This window comes from Lobosporangium transversale (assembly GCF_002105155.1).
Source record: "Lobosporangium transversale strain NRRL 3116 chromosome Unknown BCR41scaffold_18, whole genome shotgun sequence".
NCBI lineage: Eukaryota > Fungi > Mortierellomycota > Mortierellomycetes > Mortierellales > Mortierellaceae > Lobosporangium > Lobosporangium transversale.
This window is the reverse complement of record NW_019028996.1, coordinates 631441-646322: the sequence shown is the minus strand read 5'-3', so window position 1 is coordinate 646322 and position 14882 is coordinate 631441. Positions and strand designations below refer to the sequence as shown.

Sequence of the window (14882 nt, the reverse complement as noted above, 5' to 3'; positions counted from 1 at the left end):
TATTTGTCCCCGTTTTTTTGTTATTTTGTGTGCAAATGATTTATCGGACCCGGACAAGTGGCGAGTAAAATCAGTCAGACAGGTCAAGTCAGATGGGTCACATCACTCATATCATGCATTGCTTGTTTGGCTTACTCGGCAAAAGGATGCCTCATTGGGCAATCAAAACTCGGCCATCTTGCGTTACCACTCTTATTTAAACCACCTCTTCTTTCTTTCCTCTCTCTTTCATTCCTCACTCTCTTTTTCTCCTCCTTCTTCTCTTTTGCTTATCCTATCCTTTTTTTCCTTTATTCCCATCTTGATCTAAATTGATTTACACCTCTTTTTATTTTATTGCATCCTATGACGAATATCTCCATCGTACTGTTGCCCTGATCGCCTTGTTTAACGACACTCATCACATTCACACAACAAGTAATTTTCCTTCATATTACATACTTCTACCTACACTCCCATTTACAGAAAGAATATCCCACACATGGCTGTCTCTCCAAAAAAATCCACAGTTGTCCTCTTGCCCGGCGATGGCGTAGGTCCTGAAGTCATCGCCGAGGCCAAGCGTGTCCTCGAGTTGGTAGCCAAGATCAGATCACATAAAGTTGACATTACTTTTAAGGAAGAATTGATCGGAGGTGCATCCATTGATGCCACTGGTATGTTTGTCCTGGCCTCCGCGTCCCACATCTTTTTTTTTTTTTTTTTTTTTTGTAAAAAATGTCTGAACCAAAGTGTGTGAAACAATTTAAAGATAACTAAACGTGACGTGCTTTCTAATCTCTCTTTTTTCCTTTTTCTAAACAGGCACCGCGCTTACAGAAGAAGCCCTCGCATCATGCAAGTCTGCCGATGCTATTCTTCTTGGAGCAGTAGGAGGCCCCAAGTGGGCAACAGGAAACCCCAGACCCGAACAAGGATTGCTTGCCCTCAGGAAGAGCCTTGATTTGTACGCCAATCTCCGCCCCTGCACATTCGCCTCTGATGCTTTGATCTCTCACTCTCCTCTCAAAGAGTCCATCGTCAAAGGCGTCGACTTTATGATGATCCGTGAACTTGTCGGCGGTATCTACTTTGGTGATCGCAAGGAAGCAACAGAGGAAGATGGCCAGGCTTATGATACTCTTCCCTACTCGCGAGCTGAGGTCGAGCGTGTCACCCGCTTGGCTGCTGCTTTGGCTCTCCAGCACGATCCTGTTTGGCCCATTCACTCGATCGATAAGGCTAACGTCTTGGCTTCCTCTCGTCTCTGGCGCAAGACTGTCACCGAAGTTATTGAAAAAGAGTTCCCGCAGCTCAAGGTTGATCACCATTTGGTCGATTCTGCCGCCATGTTCCTTGTCAAGAACCCTCGCAGCTTGAATGGTGTTATTTTGACCGAAAATATGTTTGGCGATATTCTTTCTGATGAGGCCTCCGTCATCCCTGGCTCCCTTGGCCTCTTGCCTTCAGCTTCTTTGAATGGGCTTCCTGAGAAGGGCAAGCCTTGCTTGGGTGTCTATGAGCCCATCCATGGTTCGGCTCCCGATATCGCTGGAAAGGGTGTTGCAAATCCCGTCGGAACCATTTTGTCTGCCGCGATGTTGTTGCGCTATTCCTTGGATCTGGAAGCCGAGGCTGTTGCCATTGAGGACTCTGTGCGCAAGGTCTTGGATGATGCTGATCGTGCTGGATACGCTTACCGCACTCGCGATTTGGGTGGCGACAAGACCACAAAGGAAATAGGTGACAAGATTTTGGAGGTTCTCGAAAAAGAACTCTTTGGTCTAAATGCTGCTGAAGGCGCACCCATTGTACGTCCTCTGACATTGACACGTCCTCAAGGTCGTCGGGGCATGACCATCTCGGAAAAAATCATTGCTCACAACGCCATTGGACTTTCTGCTCCTGGAAATGTCAAGCCGGGCGATATGGTATGTGTATCTGTAGACTGGACTTTGGCCTCAGAATTGACTTGGAAGGGCATGGACAAGACCTACGACCAAATGGGTCGTCCCAGTGTCTACCGTAACGATCGCTTCTGGCTGGCGATTGACCACACTGTCGATCCTAGTATCAATCACCTCCCAAAGCCTCAGGAGCTGATCAAGGCCTCAACCGATTTCGCAAAAGAGGCAAAATTAATTGATTTCTATGGCGCCAACTATTCTATCCTCCACACTGAGTTCTACCGCGAGCGCGCTCAACCTGGACAACTAATTATTGGTGCAGACTCTCACTCTTGTTCAGCCGGAGCGGTTGGTGCCTTCGCTGTTGGACTTGGTGCTGCAGATGTGGTCATGCCCTTGGTCACTGGGGAGACATGGTTCAAAGTTCCAGAGACTGTCGAGATTCGCTTCATCAACCAACCCCCTTTTGGCATTGGTGGAAAGGATGCTATTCTCTATGTGCTTCAACAGCTCAAGCGAAACACTGTTGCTTTCGAACGCTCTGTCGAGTACACTGGTCCTGGACTGAAGCATTTGTCTTGTGATGCTCGATTTGCATTGGCCAATATGGCGACTGAATTTGGTGGTATTGCTGGCGTTTGCGAGGCAGATGAGATCACTGCTGCTTATATTGCTAAACGTAAGAACCCACAACACAAGAACGCCGCACTCTATTTCAAGGCTGATGAGGATGCACATTATGCAGAGACTCACATCATTGACTTGTCCAAGGTTGACTCATTGGTTGCACTCTACCCTGACCCTGACAACTGCGTCTCTGTCGATGCGTGCGCTGGAACTAAATTGGACGGATGCTTCATTGGAGCTTGCACCACCGCTGAGGAAGATTTGATTTTGGCTGCATTGGTCTTGGAGGCTGGTCTCAAGAAGGGGCTTGTTCCTGCTTTGGGCGGTAAGCGTAAGGTTACACCCGGCTCTGTACCCATCGTTGCCAAACTTCGTCGCTTGGGCCTGCTTAAGATTTACGAACAGGCCGGTTTCGAGATTGGTGCTCCTGGGTGCTCGTACTGCATTGCTGTCGCTGCAGATCAAGCTGGAGAGGGCGAGATCTGGTTGTCTTCTCAGAACCGCAATTTCCGCAACCGTATGGGCAAAGGCGCCATCGGTAACCTTGCTTCTGCTGCCACAGTCGCTGCTTCATCATTTGATATGAAGATCCGCAACCCTCGTGATCTTTTGGATGCCATTGATCGTGCTCGCTATGAGGAAATGTTGGAGATGTGGATTGAGAAGGGCAAGCCTGTTGTTTACTCTGAACCTGCTCCAGTTTACTACGATGAAAAGACATCTGATACCTCCCTTCCTCCTCCCCCACCATCATTCTCGGCTACCATTAAGGGCCGTGTTCAACGCTTCGAGGACAATATCGACACGGATGCAATCATTCCTGCACAGTTCATGCCAGGCACTTCGGATGTAGACCTGGGCACTCACGCCTTCCAGTTTGTCAAGCCTGAGTTCCGTGAATTGGTCAAGCAAGGGTATGATATCGTGGTTGGTGGTGCTGGTTTTGGTTCAGGTTCGTCTCGTGAAGAAGCACCCCGTGCACTTCTTGGTGCGGGTGTCAAGGCTGTCATCGCCAAGTCGTACGCCTTTATTTATGCTCGAAACCAGCCCAATATGTCGCTTCTTGGAATCACGATTGATGACGAGTCTTTCTATGAGCATGCACAGGAGGGAGCTGAAGTTGCAATTGATGTCAAGGAGCGCAAGGTCCATTGTGGCGGTCAGGAGTATCCTTTTGGCTTGTCATTGATGGAGGAGCGTCTCTTGGCAGGAGGTGGTGTTACAGAGATGTATAAGAAGTACGGCAAGCAGCTCTTCCGTGTTGCAACTGCACCAGAGTCCAAATCTGCTTCCAGCTGTGGTAGCGAGGCCAAGACATCATCCAAGAGCAATTGCGGTGATGACAGCGAACTCGCTTGGTAAAAACAAAGCAAAACATGTATAAAAAAAAGTGAAAAGACAGTAGAAAACTTGCAATCATCTTTTGTATATAAAAAGGCAATAAAAATCGCTACCATTATTGTACCATACAAAAGTAAAGCGGAAAGGTTCTTTCAAGAACATTTATAAAGGCATTTTAACAAATCCAATGTACACATGCGAAATTAGACAGAAGAAATTAACGCTCTACCATCCTCTAATCCCCGTTTTCTTTTTTTCCCTTCCCTCCCAGAATGCCCAAACGAAACTTAGGCCCTATAATTGGCTTTATTAATGACAAGCGTGGAAAACGAGTGAGACTGTCGTCCGGAATCTCTTTTGATAACGAAGGGACCTGTAAGCAAAGAGGCTACCGAAGGCAGCAAAGACAATTATGACAAAGAAGGCATTGAAGGCACTAAGATCACTAGAGTCGCTGAAGCCACGGCGTTGGAAGTCCAGAGTCTCTCTCAGAGTGAGTCTTCGCCTTGTTGCCCTCTGTAAAACACCATACAAGTGCTTAAAGGACATAAGAACCTACCTTCGTGATCGTCATAATGAGACTATGAAAGTTTTTTTGAGGATAGAGCTTCTAGAGTTGCAATGCGTGGAGTGGACAGAGACTTTCATTTCTCTGCCTGTCGCATGACATATCTGTATCTGGACTCAGAAAAACTGTTGGAAAACGCAATGCTCAGAACAAGCCAAAAAATATCAGTGTACCGTCTCAGAAAACACTGTCAGCAAAAACTTCCCTCTGACTTTTCCTAAAAGACAGAGAGCACTTGAAGAAGGAATATTCCACACAGAACGAGTGGGAGATGCATCCGAACGTCAAAAGCAAAAAGCAATTGCTCGGAACAACCCAGCTTAGGTTACCTCCAATTGGAGTAAAAATATCTGTAACTGTGCTCTTGGCTCTTTAGGACACTCTTCCAGATACACCTTAGCTTCAAGCAAGTGTCAAAGATTTGCAATGCATAAAAAAAGTCTTTAGCTGCGATAGAAAAAAATAAATAATAATCTTTAATCCCTCTGTCTTCAAAGCGTTTGCAGTGTGGTGCCTCAGCCAATAATTATTTGACTGAGGCTAAAACAGTAAGATGTAAAAAAAAAAAAAGAGTCGTGTCAGAATCAGAACATGAGTTGGATGGTACCACAGCCACGAACTGAATAAGCTCACATCTTTGATCGCTCCCTTAGGGGTACCAGCTACTCTTCCATAATATTTGAATAAGAACGCGCTGAAGGCGGATTCATCGACCCCTAACTGGAAAAGCTTTAGTAGTTGTCTGTTATTATGCCTAATCCATTCCGTACACCCACCCACACAAGCACATTCAATTTAGTCTACATTACTTTCCCCTTAGACAAGCTATATTCGCCTTCTTTGGAGTCCTCCGACTGCTGGAGTAAAGATATATTATATTGACTTTAATCAGATGAGAAGGACGACTGCATGCTTTCTTATTTTTATTTTTATTTTTATTAATGGATCGACGGATGCTCTTGTCGGGCATTTCCTGACACTATTTGTTTATAAAGGTCTTTGTTTTCCTCCTGGTCTTTTATATCCGTCAACTGATCGATACGGCCTACGAGCGGCCCTGGCACTTCCACTTGTAAGAGAAAGGCATGTTGTTATAATTGCACCACAGCTGGGTCTTTCCATTCCATCTCTCTACCCAACTTGGAAGATATGTGCCTTCGCGAACATTACCAATGACACTCTTGATATCTCCAACAGAGTCCAGGAGTTCTCTCTTCGAGTTAATATCCAGGTTGCTTCCGTCCCAGGTTTTGTAGCAGCACTTCCACTTGTTGGTCCCCAGTCCAGACGCGCAACCTTCATTGCGCCAATGGGTTATGAAGCCAATATTATCACTAAACGTATTCAACATATAAGATAAATGGTGGAGCTTGTTGACAGTCCAGGCGCCATCGTTGGCACAGAGATCAAATTTGCGGAGATGCTCGGTACATCTGCCCACGTCTTGTCCTTGTGCCAAGGCAAGTAGGCCGGTCGTGCAGAGATAGATGAAGCTCTTGTACATGGCTGTCTGGTATTACATCAAAGTGTGAAAATATTAGCTGACGGTCGTTGGATGATGCTTCAAGAACATCTGCAAGGTGGCATACCTGGAAGAGGGTGAGGAGATTCTGAGAGCGAAACAAAGACGAGTGTGTGCCTCTTATTTATATCGAATGTTAGCTGTGAGAAGTCTTGTCAGCATTTCAGAGGAAGGCGATATGGAAAAATATTATTACGAAAGTAGATGCAACATTGCTTCGTTGTATGTGAGAATAAATCCATACGCTAGAGACTCGAGTGGGGAGCAATGTCTGATCACTAATGGTGTGAGCAAAAGGGAGTTAATGTAGAATTAAGTTTTTGCAGATCAATTCCAAATATCCAGAACAAAATAATTATAAAAAATAAAAAAAAATAAAAAACACCACAAAATACATAATACAGTAACAATACATGTACATGTACAAAATGAAAACTAAAAGCGGGTTAGAAGAGCTTGTGCTACGGTTAATGATGGTTGACAATGCAATGAGAAGCAGTCTTGGAGCAAAACTATTCAAATACGAACATGTCTATGCTCAGTGGTGTGAATAGGGTTTGGCACCACTTTTTAATTCTCTTTTCTGCATGCATATCTTTTGTTCTATATCCATATCTGCTACGCAATTTTAGGGTGAAGGTTTAATAGTGTCTCTGGTCATGAGATCAGCGCCGAAGTATATTTCTGGTCATGAGACCAGCGCCGAAGTATATTTCTGGTATATAGAGTTCAGAATGTCTGGATACTTAGGTCCACATTATCCATGACCGTGGAAAAACGCTCATGCTCACAGATGAACAGGAACACAAATTAATCTACATTCTTTGACAAAACATGCACCAATGGGTATCAAAATTGTCACAAAAGGAAGATAGATCATCATCCACATGTACATGCGTCTTTTAGGAGCCCATGCTTGGTTACCAGGGATTTTAGCATCGTGAAGCTAAGTACAAATGTTTCAGAGCCCATTTCTCTCATTGCAGTTGGGTCGACGAGTGCAGAACTATATATTAGGGTAATTGTCTATGTGGACCTATGATTTAGGGACAAAAGCCTAGCTTTTGGATAGAGTACGCTCTGTTGAAGTGTTCCCAGAGATCATTGTTGCTTTCGTGTATAGACTTAATCCAGAGGCTTCTGCAATGGTGGAGACAGCTTCGTGCTTAGCATGCATCCCTTCCGTGATTTGGCACCCTCGTTACTTGATCCCGATCCCCAAGCACCTAGTAGGCCTTTAGAAGGCAATGATTAGAGGAGGTTAATACGAAAGGGCTTGGTGATTCCCATCTTTTTGCTTAAATAATAATAATAATAATAATAATAATAATAAAAGAAACGACTGCATTGGTGGTAAAGGCTGTACCTCAATGCCTTTTGAATGTCCATGTTACTACATGTTTATCTGTTGAAAGAATCAGCGTTAAACAAGGTAGAGTAATAAATCGACACAGTTCAATGAAAAAAAAAAAATCAATTGATGGGAGTGTGGCAATTATACTATAATTGCATTAACAAACAGCACCATCCCCACCACAACCCGATGGGCTACCGTCAAGTTTAGGAGAATAACTAAGCTTCAACTGAACTCTACTGGTTCACAGTCTACAGCGTCGTGTAGCTGATTGTATCTTTAGGTGTGGTGAGGTGCTTTGACCAAATACATCTCTTCATGGACTCAAAATCAGGTGGAGGATGCCGATCAGAACCGATCTGAGGGTAAAGGGCTTGAAGTAGGTCGTTAAGGAAACTCTTTGTTACCTTATAGGGAGTGGGGGTTACATCAGGGCTAGCAAGTAAAGAAGCTGTCTTGATATCCTTTGAGATGCCGGAGTGCTGCTCACTAGGCACGTCGGTATTTATGATCGAGGAGTAGGACACTAAAGGGAAGAGAAAAAGTGCATTAGCAACACCAGTTTGCTCTGATTTTGCAATTCAGTGGAGTTACTTTATTGTTATTTTTTTATAACTTTCTTCATCTTTGGAGAAAGAGGTGGTGATGTCAATGTTGGAGCTGACTGGCATTCTTGGCTCTGTAAGGGGCCGGAGCCGTCAATATGCCTCCCAGTATCTTCTGCAGTTGACCCGATACGAGGCCTCCAACGTGAGGACTGTATCATTACACGTGCAATCTTCAATAATGAAAAACCGTTCAACGTGGCTGGTGGAATCAGTTCACTCTCTCGATTGAAGCAAAGGTATCTCCCTTCAAGATACTTCAGTGACTCAGACCCTACCAGGCACCCAGATACCAGGGAGCCATAAACTTCGATTCCTTGCCCATAACAACAACATCACTCGTTAAAACCAGCCTGTGTGCATGCAAAACCAAATATATCCCTTAAAGTATTCGACATCTTCGAGGCATCAGATAACACCTAGCTACCATATTAGATTTTGCTTTTCTTTCCGGCTTCGATTGCACCAATCTCAGCATTGGAGGCTCCCAAGCAATAGAGTATTCCATCAAATTTGTGCCCCAGCGATTGTCGATCTTTACTAGTTATATCAGCGTTTCTTCGAAAAGCAGAGGCAATTGATGAAACTCCTCAAGTAGAAGAAAATCCAAAGCTTAAAAGTCCACTCAGATATGCGTAAATACAGCCGTGGCTAAAATAAAATAAAAGGTGTTTTCTACCTTTCTCTACTGATAAGAGGCATTGAGACCTTCTCCTTCTGTGGTGCCACTAATTTGCATGCAAATATAGCAGTTTGCCTTTAGATTTAAACGCCCTTTGTTGGGGCGATAGGTGGGGTGTAAACATTGACACCCAGACTAAGCTTTCGCTGCTGAGATAGAGACTGTATACATACCATGCGCAGCCATGTAAGCTGCTAAACTGTGGAGTGGTAAGGAAGAGAGCGTAATGAATGAAAAAGGGGTGAGTGTAATGAGCGGAATGATTGCTGAGAAGAGAGAAGAGTGGAGGAAGAAATAAAGGGTTTTCAGCTCAGCTAAATAGACTGTTGACATGAGGCCATAAAACAAGCTCAAGGAAAGAGGCATAGGGCAAGGTCAAGGAAAGCAAAGGGCGACGATAACAAAGTCATGTGAAAGTATTGATGACCATCACCGATGAAACAAGTATTACGTGGCCAGGTGGCCCTTTTGTAGCTCAGAAAAAAAATAATAAAGAAAAACTCACCAGCGATACACGCGTTGGTTAGGATTGTATTGATTTTAGTATCAAATGTCTAGTAACTGCATGCCAAAATCATAGAAATTAGTAATAGTTAGAGGCCTTTTCCTATTTTTTCTGCTTGACTTGGCGCTCGCCTTTACTGCTTCCAATAGAACAATAACATGACAGCAAAAGAGGGACAGTACGCTGAAGACATTATAAAACACAAAGACCGCAACGAAAAATAGGCAGGTGAAAGCCATATAAACAACAGCAAGGAAGCCACTTAAGCTGTACCGCCACTGTTCGGAGCCCTAACACTTTTACGTTTTGTAGCTATCCTTACAAGGTACATGATACTCTCTACCAAGATAACAAAGGTTTCCCTTGTGGTAATGACAGTGAAAAATACGTGTAGTCATTAGGCGGCTGCTACCAGCGGATGATAGTAAACAAGGGTAAGGCTAGCTTAGACAAAACAAACGTGCCGCTTGTTGTGGTGTACCATTAAAGATCGATGCGCCTCCTTACAGGAGCCCCTTGTATTACATATGCGCAGCGTATATTGTGAATGTTAACATTAAATGACTTCGGTCCCTCCACGCTTCCACACTACTGTGCAATGGTCGGCATTGGCGAAGTTGTAATTCAATAATTCAAGTGAGCCTTCTAGTGATGAGGAGCGCCTTTGTCTTCCCTCTCCCTCTCTCTTCCTCTACTCCCCTCTTTTTATTCTTGCCCCGTCATCCTCTTCTAGCATCCTTGCGTAACTTATTTATTTTATTTCTTTACCACGTTTCTTTCCCGATCGTATCTTCGCAATGAACTACAATGGTTACGATAGCAGTAATGGCAACTATATTTACAAACAGGCCAATTCAAGGGGCGAAGATGACGAATTCCATCCTCAGCCGCAACTTCACTTGAACAAGAAGCTTCCCCCACTACCTACTCAAAGGCCTGAAGGTTGTGGGCAAGAGCCACATCAACAGCAGCATGAGCAACGGCAGGAACGTGGATGGAACTATACCTATCATCATAAAACACAACAACTCAATTTAAAGTGTGATACGAAGAATGAATTTGAGGATGATGAGACACTAAGGACTGAGAAAAACAAGAGCAACGGGGAAAACAAGACGAGCGACCACTCTGACAATAGTAATCTAGATGTCAAGCGAATGGGGCCAACAGGGAAAATATCGAGACTCCTACCATGTTTTCCATGCGTCCAATCTGCCTGCGGGCGAATCACCTGCTGCTTATCCATCCTTGTCCTGCTGGCCCTCACCATTGTGGGGATTGTGCTAGCTAAAACCTTACAAGTGCCCACGTTAAAATACCTTGGCGCAGCAAGCGGGCCTAATTTCTCATTCAACAAGGGTAATACAACACTAGCCATGACCATGGTGGCGAACATTGAGATCGACAACCCTAATCTCTTAGGATTTAGAATTAACTCTGCGGTCATAAAGGTGCGCTTTTCCCCTCCTTTCTTAATGTCCATTCAACACTTTTACATTAATCGCTTTTTACGTTGCATTGATGTACTTTGATTGCATTCGACAGTTGGCGAAGACTTTAGTGAGCCCGGGTACAGTATCAGTCAAAGAGAGCATTTCTAATGTAATTAATTGGGTTTTCAATTTGTACGTCTATTATCACTCCTCTCACTTAGGCCTTTTACCCTAACTACAGTCCTCCTATTGGTGGTGGAAGTGTTCAATACGTCGATATCCATCGTAAAGCAAAAACTGTGGTTCAGGCCTCTGTCTCTATTAGTTACGATCGCCACCAAGACTCGCGCTTATCTGTCATAAGGAGCATTCTTTCGGAGTGCGGCTTGGCTGGAGGGACGGAGGGTCAAATCATCATCAATTATGAAGCTATTGCAGATGTAACAATTATTGGCATCATCTCAATCTCGCACACTGTCAAAAACAAGTCGTACAGCGTAAATTGCCCTATCAATGTAAGTCTTTGTAACTATGCAAGGTTCACTCTCTGTGATCGCTGAGGATGGTAGCATGATGGAGGACTGATTCTCTCCGTTTCTGCGATTGGCTAGATTCGAGAAATCTTGCGAAAGTTAGGTGACAAAGCCAAGGAAATCATTACTGATATTGGTGACTTCATTGAAGGCGTTGTTGATGATGTTGAAGATTTCATTGACGACGTTGGTGATGATTTTAGGGACATCATTGACGACGTTGGTGGCAGTATTGGGGACTTCATCGACGACCTTTAACCATAGGTCATCAGCTAGAAATTGTCCTCTCATGGCTATTCTTCAATAGATAGGCGACGCAGATTTAAAATTTAGTTAATTTGTGCTTCTAAAGATACCCAATCGGGCCGTGTTTTCTGTTATGTTTTATGTACGCCTTCAAATTATATTGAGATGAGCCCATTGAAGTGCTTCGCCGAGCTCCTTCGCCTCTTGTCTGAATATCTCTTGGCATCGCCTTTTTTCCATGTATGATCGCTTCTACCGTTAATCACAAGGCCATTAGCAATCCCTTCATCCCACCTTTTTCTTTTCTTCTTTTATTTTTCTGGGCAATTACCTCCAGGCATACACACCAGCCATTCAGCATTGTCCCTCTGTCCTTTGAAGTAGACTTGCAAAAGCAATGTTTCCAATTCCTAATGGCCAAACAGATAGCTCATACAAAGGCCAACTTACACCAGATTTCTTACTGAATAAGTTCTACAACTTAATTTCCGAGTATGGAAACAGCAGCAGTGAGGCACGAAAGAATGTTTTAAAGAATGCTGTTGCATGCATCGATGAGCTTATAAACTGCAATGTAAACCTTTCTAAAATTTTGGTCGAGATTTGCGGTCGCACGACTAAAGATAACTATGAGATGCATGGCAGGTTCCTGAAAGCGCTGCTTGACTCTGGACATGTGCGATGGGCGCCATCTCAGTTGGTACCAAGTTGGGGCCTCAATCGAGAAGGGAATCCAGTCTCTTTATTTCTCGACAAGGCCAAGGCATCCTCCCGAGCCATTGTGCTTGCGAAGATTACGATTGATTACTATATTCGTATGGCCAAAGAAACAAAAGACTTGAGTGTTGCTTCACCAGTCTTGAGCTCGCTACATGAACTTGTTCAACTGCATGAACTGCACTCGGACCTAGTTTATGGAACTATCAGACAGCTGTCTTTTATTCCTGTCAAAGACCCGTCCATTATCATTGATAGGGCAGTTGTTGCGCATCCTCCGAGGTTTCGATGGATGTTTCTAAAGCCCGAGAACCAACCATTGCATAAATGCAAGAATCCTGTTTTTCATCTAGGCGACTCATCTCAACTTAACGTGTCTGGATCTGCTCCAAGGGATGAAGGCTTCACGGTCGATATCTTTGCTGCCTCGTACGATATGTTATGGCGTCGCCCAGTAGAAACATCTGAAAGCGGTAGCAAAGCGCAAAATCCATGGCTCCAGGCCGTGTATAGTACAATCCATAGGTTCAGGATGAAATCCAAACCAGCTGTCGAATGCCATGCTTTTACTCCTGAAATGTTAGATAACCCCGCAATTGCAGCTCTGATCGAATACAAGTGGTATAATATACTTTTGAAAAGCCTAAATCTTGTCTAATTTTCCTTTTTTTGGCTGATTCATTAATTCATGCGCTTAAGAGAATCTGATTTATCATACACTCATTGTAGGAATTCGATTGGTCACTCATACTGGTGCAAGCGATTCATAGTCGAGTGCATTTTCTACTTCCTAGTACTGACATCCGTGATCATTCAGGTGTATGGAAGAATCCCAGCGATCGCACTTATAATCATATTTGTTGCCATCACTGTTATGGCTACAATGTTTCTTTTCCTTGAGGCACTACAGCTTTGCCGCAATTATCGCCAGTATTTTAGGTGCGCCACGACCCTCGCTTAGCTCTTATGTCTCCATACTTTCCCACCCATTAATGACCATTTTCCTCTCGTTTATTATAGTTCTCCATTTAAGATCATCGACGTTGGAGTGTTTGTACCCCCGTTAATAGGAAGTATTAAGCAGATAATGAATATCGTGGAGGATAATCCTGATGGCAACATTTCCGTCCTCAGTTTCTCAGTCATTTTTATCTATTTACATTTCGTAATGTCAAAATGACACAAGTCCTTGCTTTTTTTTTTTTGACTTGAGCTGTACTAGGATGCTAATCATATTGCAAATGCCTACACTCTTCATTGTGTGTTCACCCCAACAGATATTTGAATTACGGGTCAAGCAGAATATTTGCTACTTTACGACATTGGTTCTCAAGATCGTGGGGAAAATCGGCCTCTTCTTTGTACTCTTTTTTTTAGGCTTTGTTGCATTTGCACTCGCAATTTTGCACTTGCTCCGTGGATGCCCAGTCACCCCAGTTAATAGATGTGCTGAAGTTGATAGCAAGTTCTCAAAAGCGCCTTTTCGTGCTATTTCTACCATTTTTTTCTTCATGGTACGTGTATACTCTTAATGCTTGCTTGTATTTTGATTGCACTAATGCCTGCTGGCGTTTTCTAACAGGGTTTCCATTCTTTTTTAGATTGGCCTCTGGGGTTCAACTGGTGAAGCGCTCGATTTTGCAGATCGTCCATCGGATTACGATGGGCTGATGATACTATTTGTCATCTTCACCGTTATTATTTCATTTAATATACTTATAGGTAATGTTGCCACAATCGCATCAATTGATTTAATTCTTCTCGAGCTGAAACTAACAATTTCTCTACTCTTGTCTATTTAGCACTGATGAATGATGCATTCCAGACTGCTAAAAATACATCGACATTGACATGGATGGGGATCAGGCTACGATATGTCGAAGAAGCAGAGGCCCTGTCGTACAATGGCCCAGGTATGTTCACTCAACGCTTTCAAAAGATAATGAAGTAGATCCTTTTTTACTTACATACTTTTTTTTTTTTTTTTTTTTTTTTTCTTAAAAAAAAAAAAAAAAAAAAAAAAAGCAGGCAGCTCGAAGTCTGATCAGTGGTCCCATGATATGATCTACTATACTGCAACGCTTCAGCAGCAGGAAGAGTACCTCAATAAGCACTCCGAAAGTGGCAGCATAAAGGTAGATAGGCAGCTCAAGGAACAAGCACGGATCATTGAAGAGCAAAGTCAATTAATTCAGCAAATTATTGAGCAAGGTCGGCCCATAGGGCACTGATCATTTAGTTGATGGGATATCGCGTATATGGATGGATGGATTATTGTCAAAGTCCACCCATCCTATTTACCCAAAAGTCTTTTTTTAACTCATGACTCCACCTAATAAGGTCCATGTTTTCTTGGCCTAAGAGAGTTTCAATAAAAATAAAGTGATTCGCTAATGCTCTCCATGTTAAAAGCGGCACTGTGGGACGTAGATCGGCGGCAAATGTTCACTCTTATTTGCTAATCATATCGTAGCCAAAGTCTTCACCACTCAGATATAGACTGAGCAAGAAGCGATGATTGAACTATGCGAAAAGAAGCTTTTATTGATTGCCGCCGCTAACTAAATGGACATTGCGTCATACCTCCATTACTATTGTTGGAAATTTTAGGGGTGTATGAAAGGAAATTTGTTGGTGGGTTGTGAAGCCGGTCACTTCCAGGTAAAGATAGATGCAATAACTCTCTAACACAATAAAAGAACAACACACTACTCAAAGACTGAACGAGAACAGTCAGTACTCAAATGGAGCCAGATTTTCCTGGGCTGTTGCTCCTTAAATAGTTGGCGGCGAACCCTCTCCACATGACTAAAAATAAAACCACCACTATCAGTCCTAAGTCCTATGCGGCCCCACCTACAGC

The 14882-nt window shown here is 43.5% G+C and overlaps 4 protein-coding genes across 4 annotated transcripts; 3 read left to right on the top strand and 1 right to left on the bottom strand.

The window, feature by feature from the left end:
• The first annotated feature begins 242 nt into the window (after nucleotides 1–242).
• Nucleotides 243–3952, top strand: BCR41DRAFT_336586 (Isocitrate/isopropylmalate dehydrogenase-domain-containing protein). Its single transcript, XM_022022035.1, has 2 exons — nucleotides 243–656; nucleotides 805–3952. Exons 1-2 carry the CDS (start codon nucleotides 482–484, stop codon nucleotides 3873–3875), a joined length of 3246 nt encoding a protein of 1081 aa, XP_021881528.1. The 5' UTR covers nucleotides 243–481; the 3' UTR covers nucleotides 3876–3952.
• Nucleotides 3953–5367: 1415 nt separating this feature from the next.
• Nucleotides 5368–5936, bottom strand: BCR41DRAFT_61910 (hypothetical protein). Its single transcript, XM_022030944.1, has one exon. The coding sequence runs from the start codon at nucleotides 5924–5926 to the stop codon at nucleotides 5468–5470; it is 459 nt and encodes a 152-aa protein (XP_021881527.1). The 5' UTR covers nucleotides 5927–5936; the 3' UTR covers nucleotides 5368–5467.
• A 3846-nt stretch (nucleotides 5937–9782) lies between these two features.
• Nucleotides 9783–11370, top strand: BCR41DRAFT_422180 (hypothetical protein). The gene is made up of 3 exons (XM_022030114.1): nucleotides 9783–10541; nucleotides 10745–11038; nucleotides 11135–11370. The coding sequence occupies exons 1-3, from the start codon at nucleotides 9888–9890 to the stop codon at nucleotides 11312–11314; spliced, it is 1128 nt and encodes a 375-aa protein (XP_021881526.1). The 5' UTR covers nucleotides 9783–9887; the 3' UTR covers nucleotides 11315–11370.
• Nucleotides 11371–11593: 223 nt separating this feature from the next.
• On the top strand, nucleotides 11594–12677 carry BCR41DRAFT_405961 (hypothetical protein; the record flags this gene model as incomplete). The annotated part of the gene is made up of 1 exon (XM_022029387.1): nucleotides 11594–12677. Exon 1 carries the CDS (start codon nucleotides 11700–11702, stop codon nucleotides 12675–12677), a length of 978 nt encoding a protein of 325 aa, XP_021881525.1. The 5' UTR covers nucleotides 11594–11699.
• Nucleotides 12678–14882: the final 2205 nt, after the last annotated feature.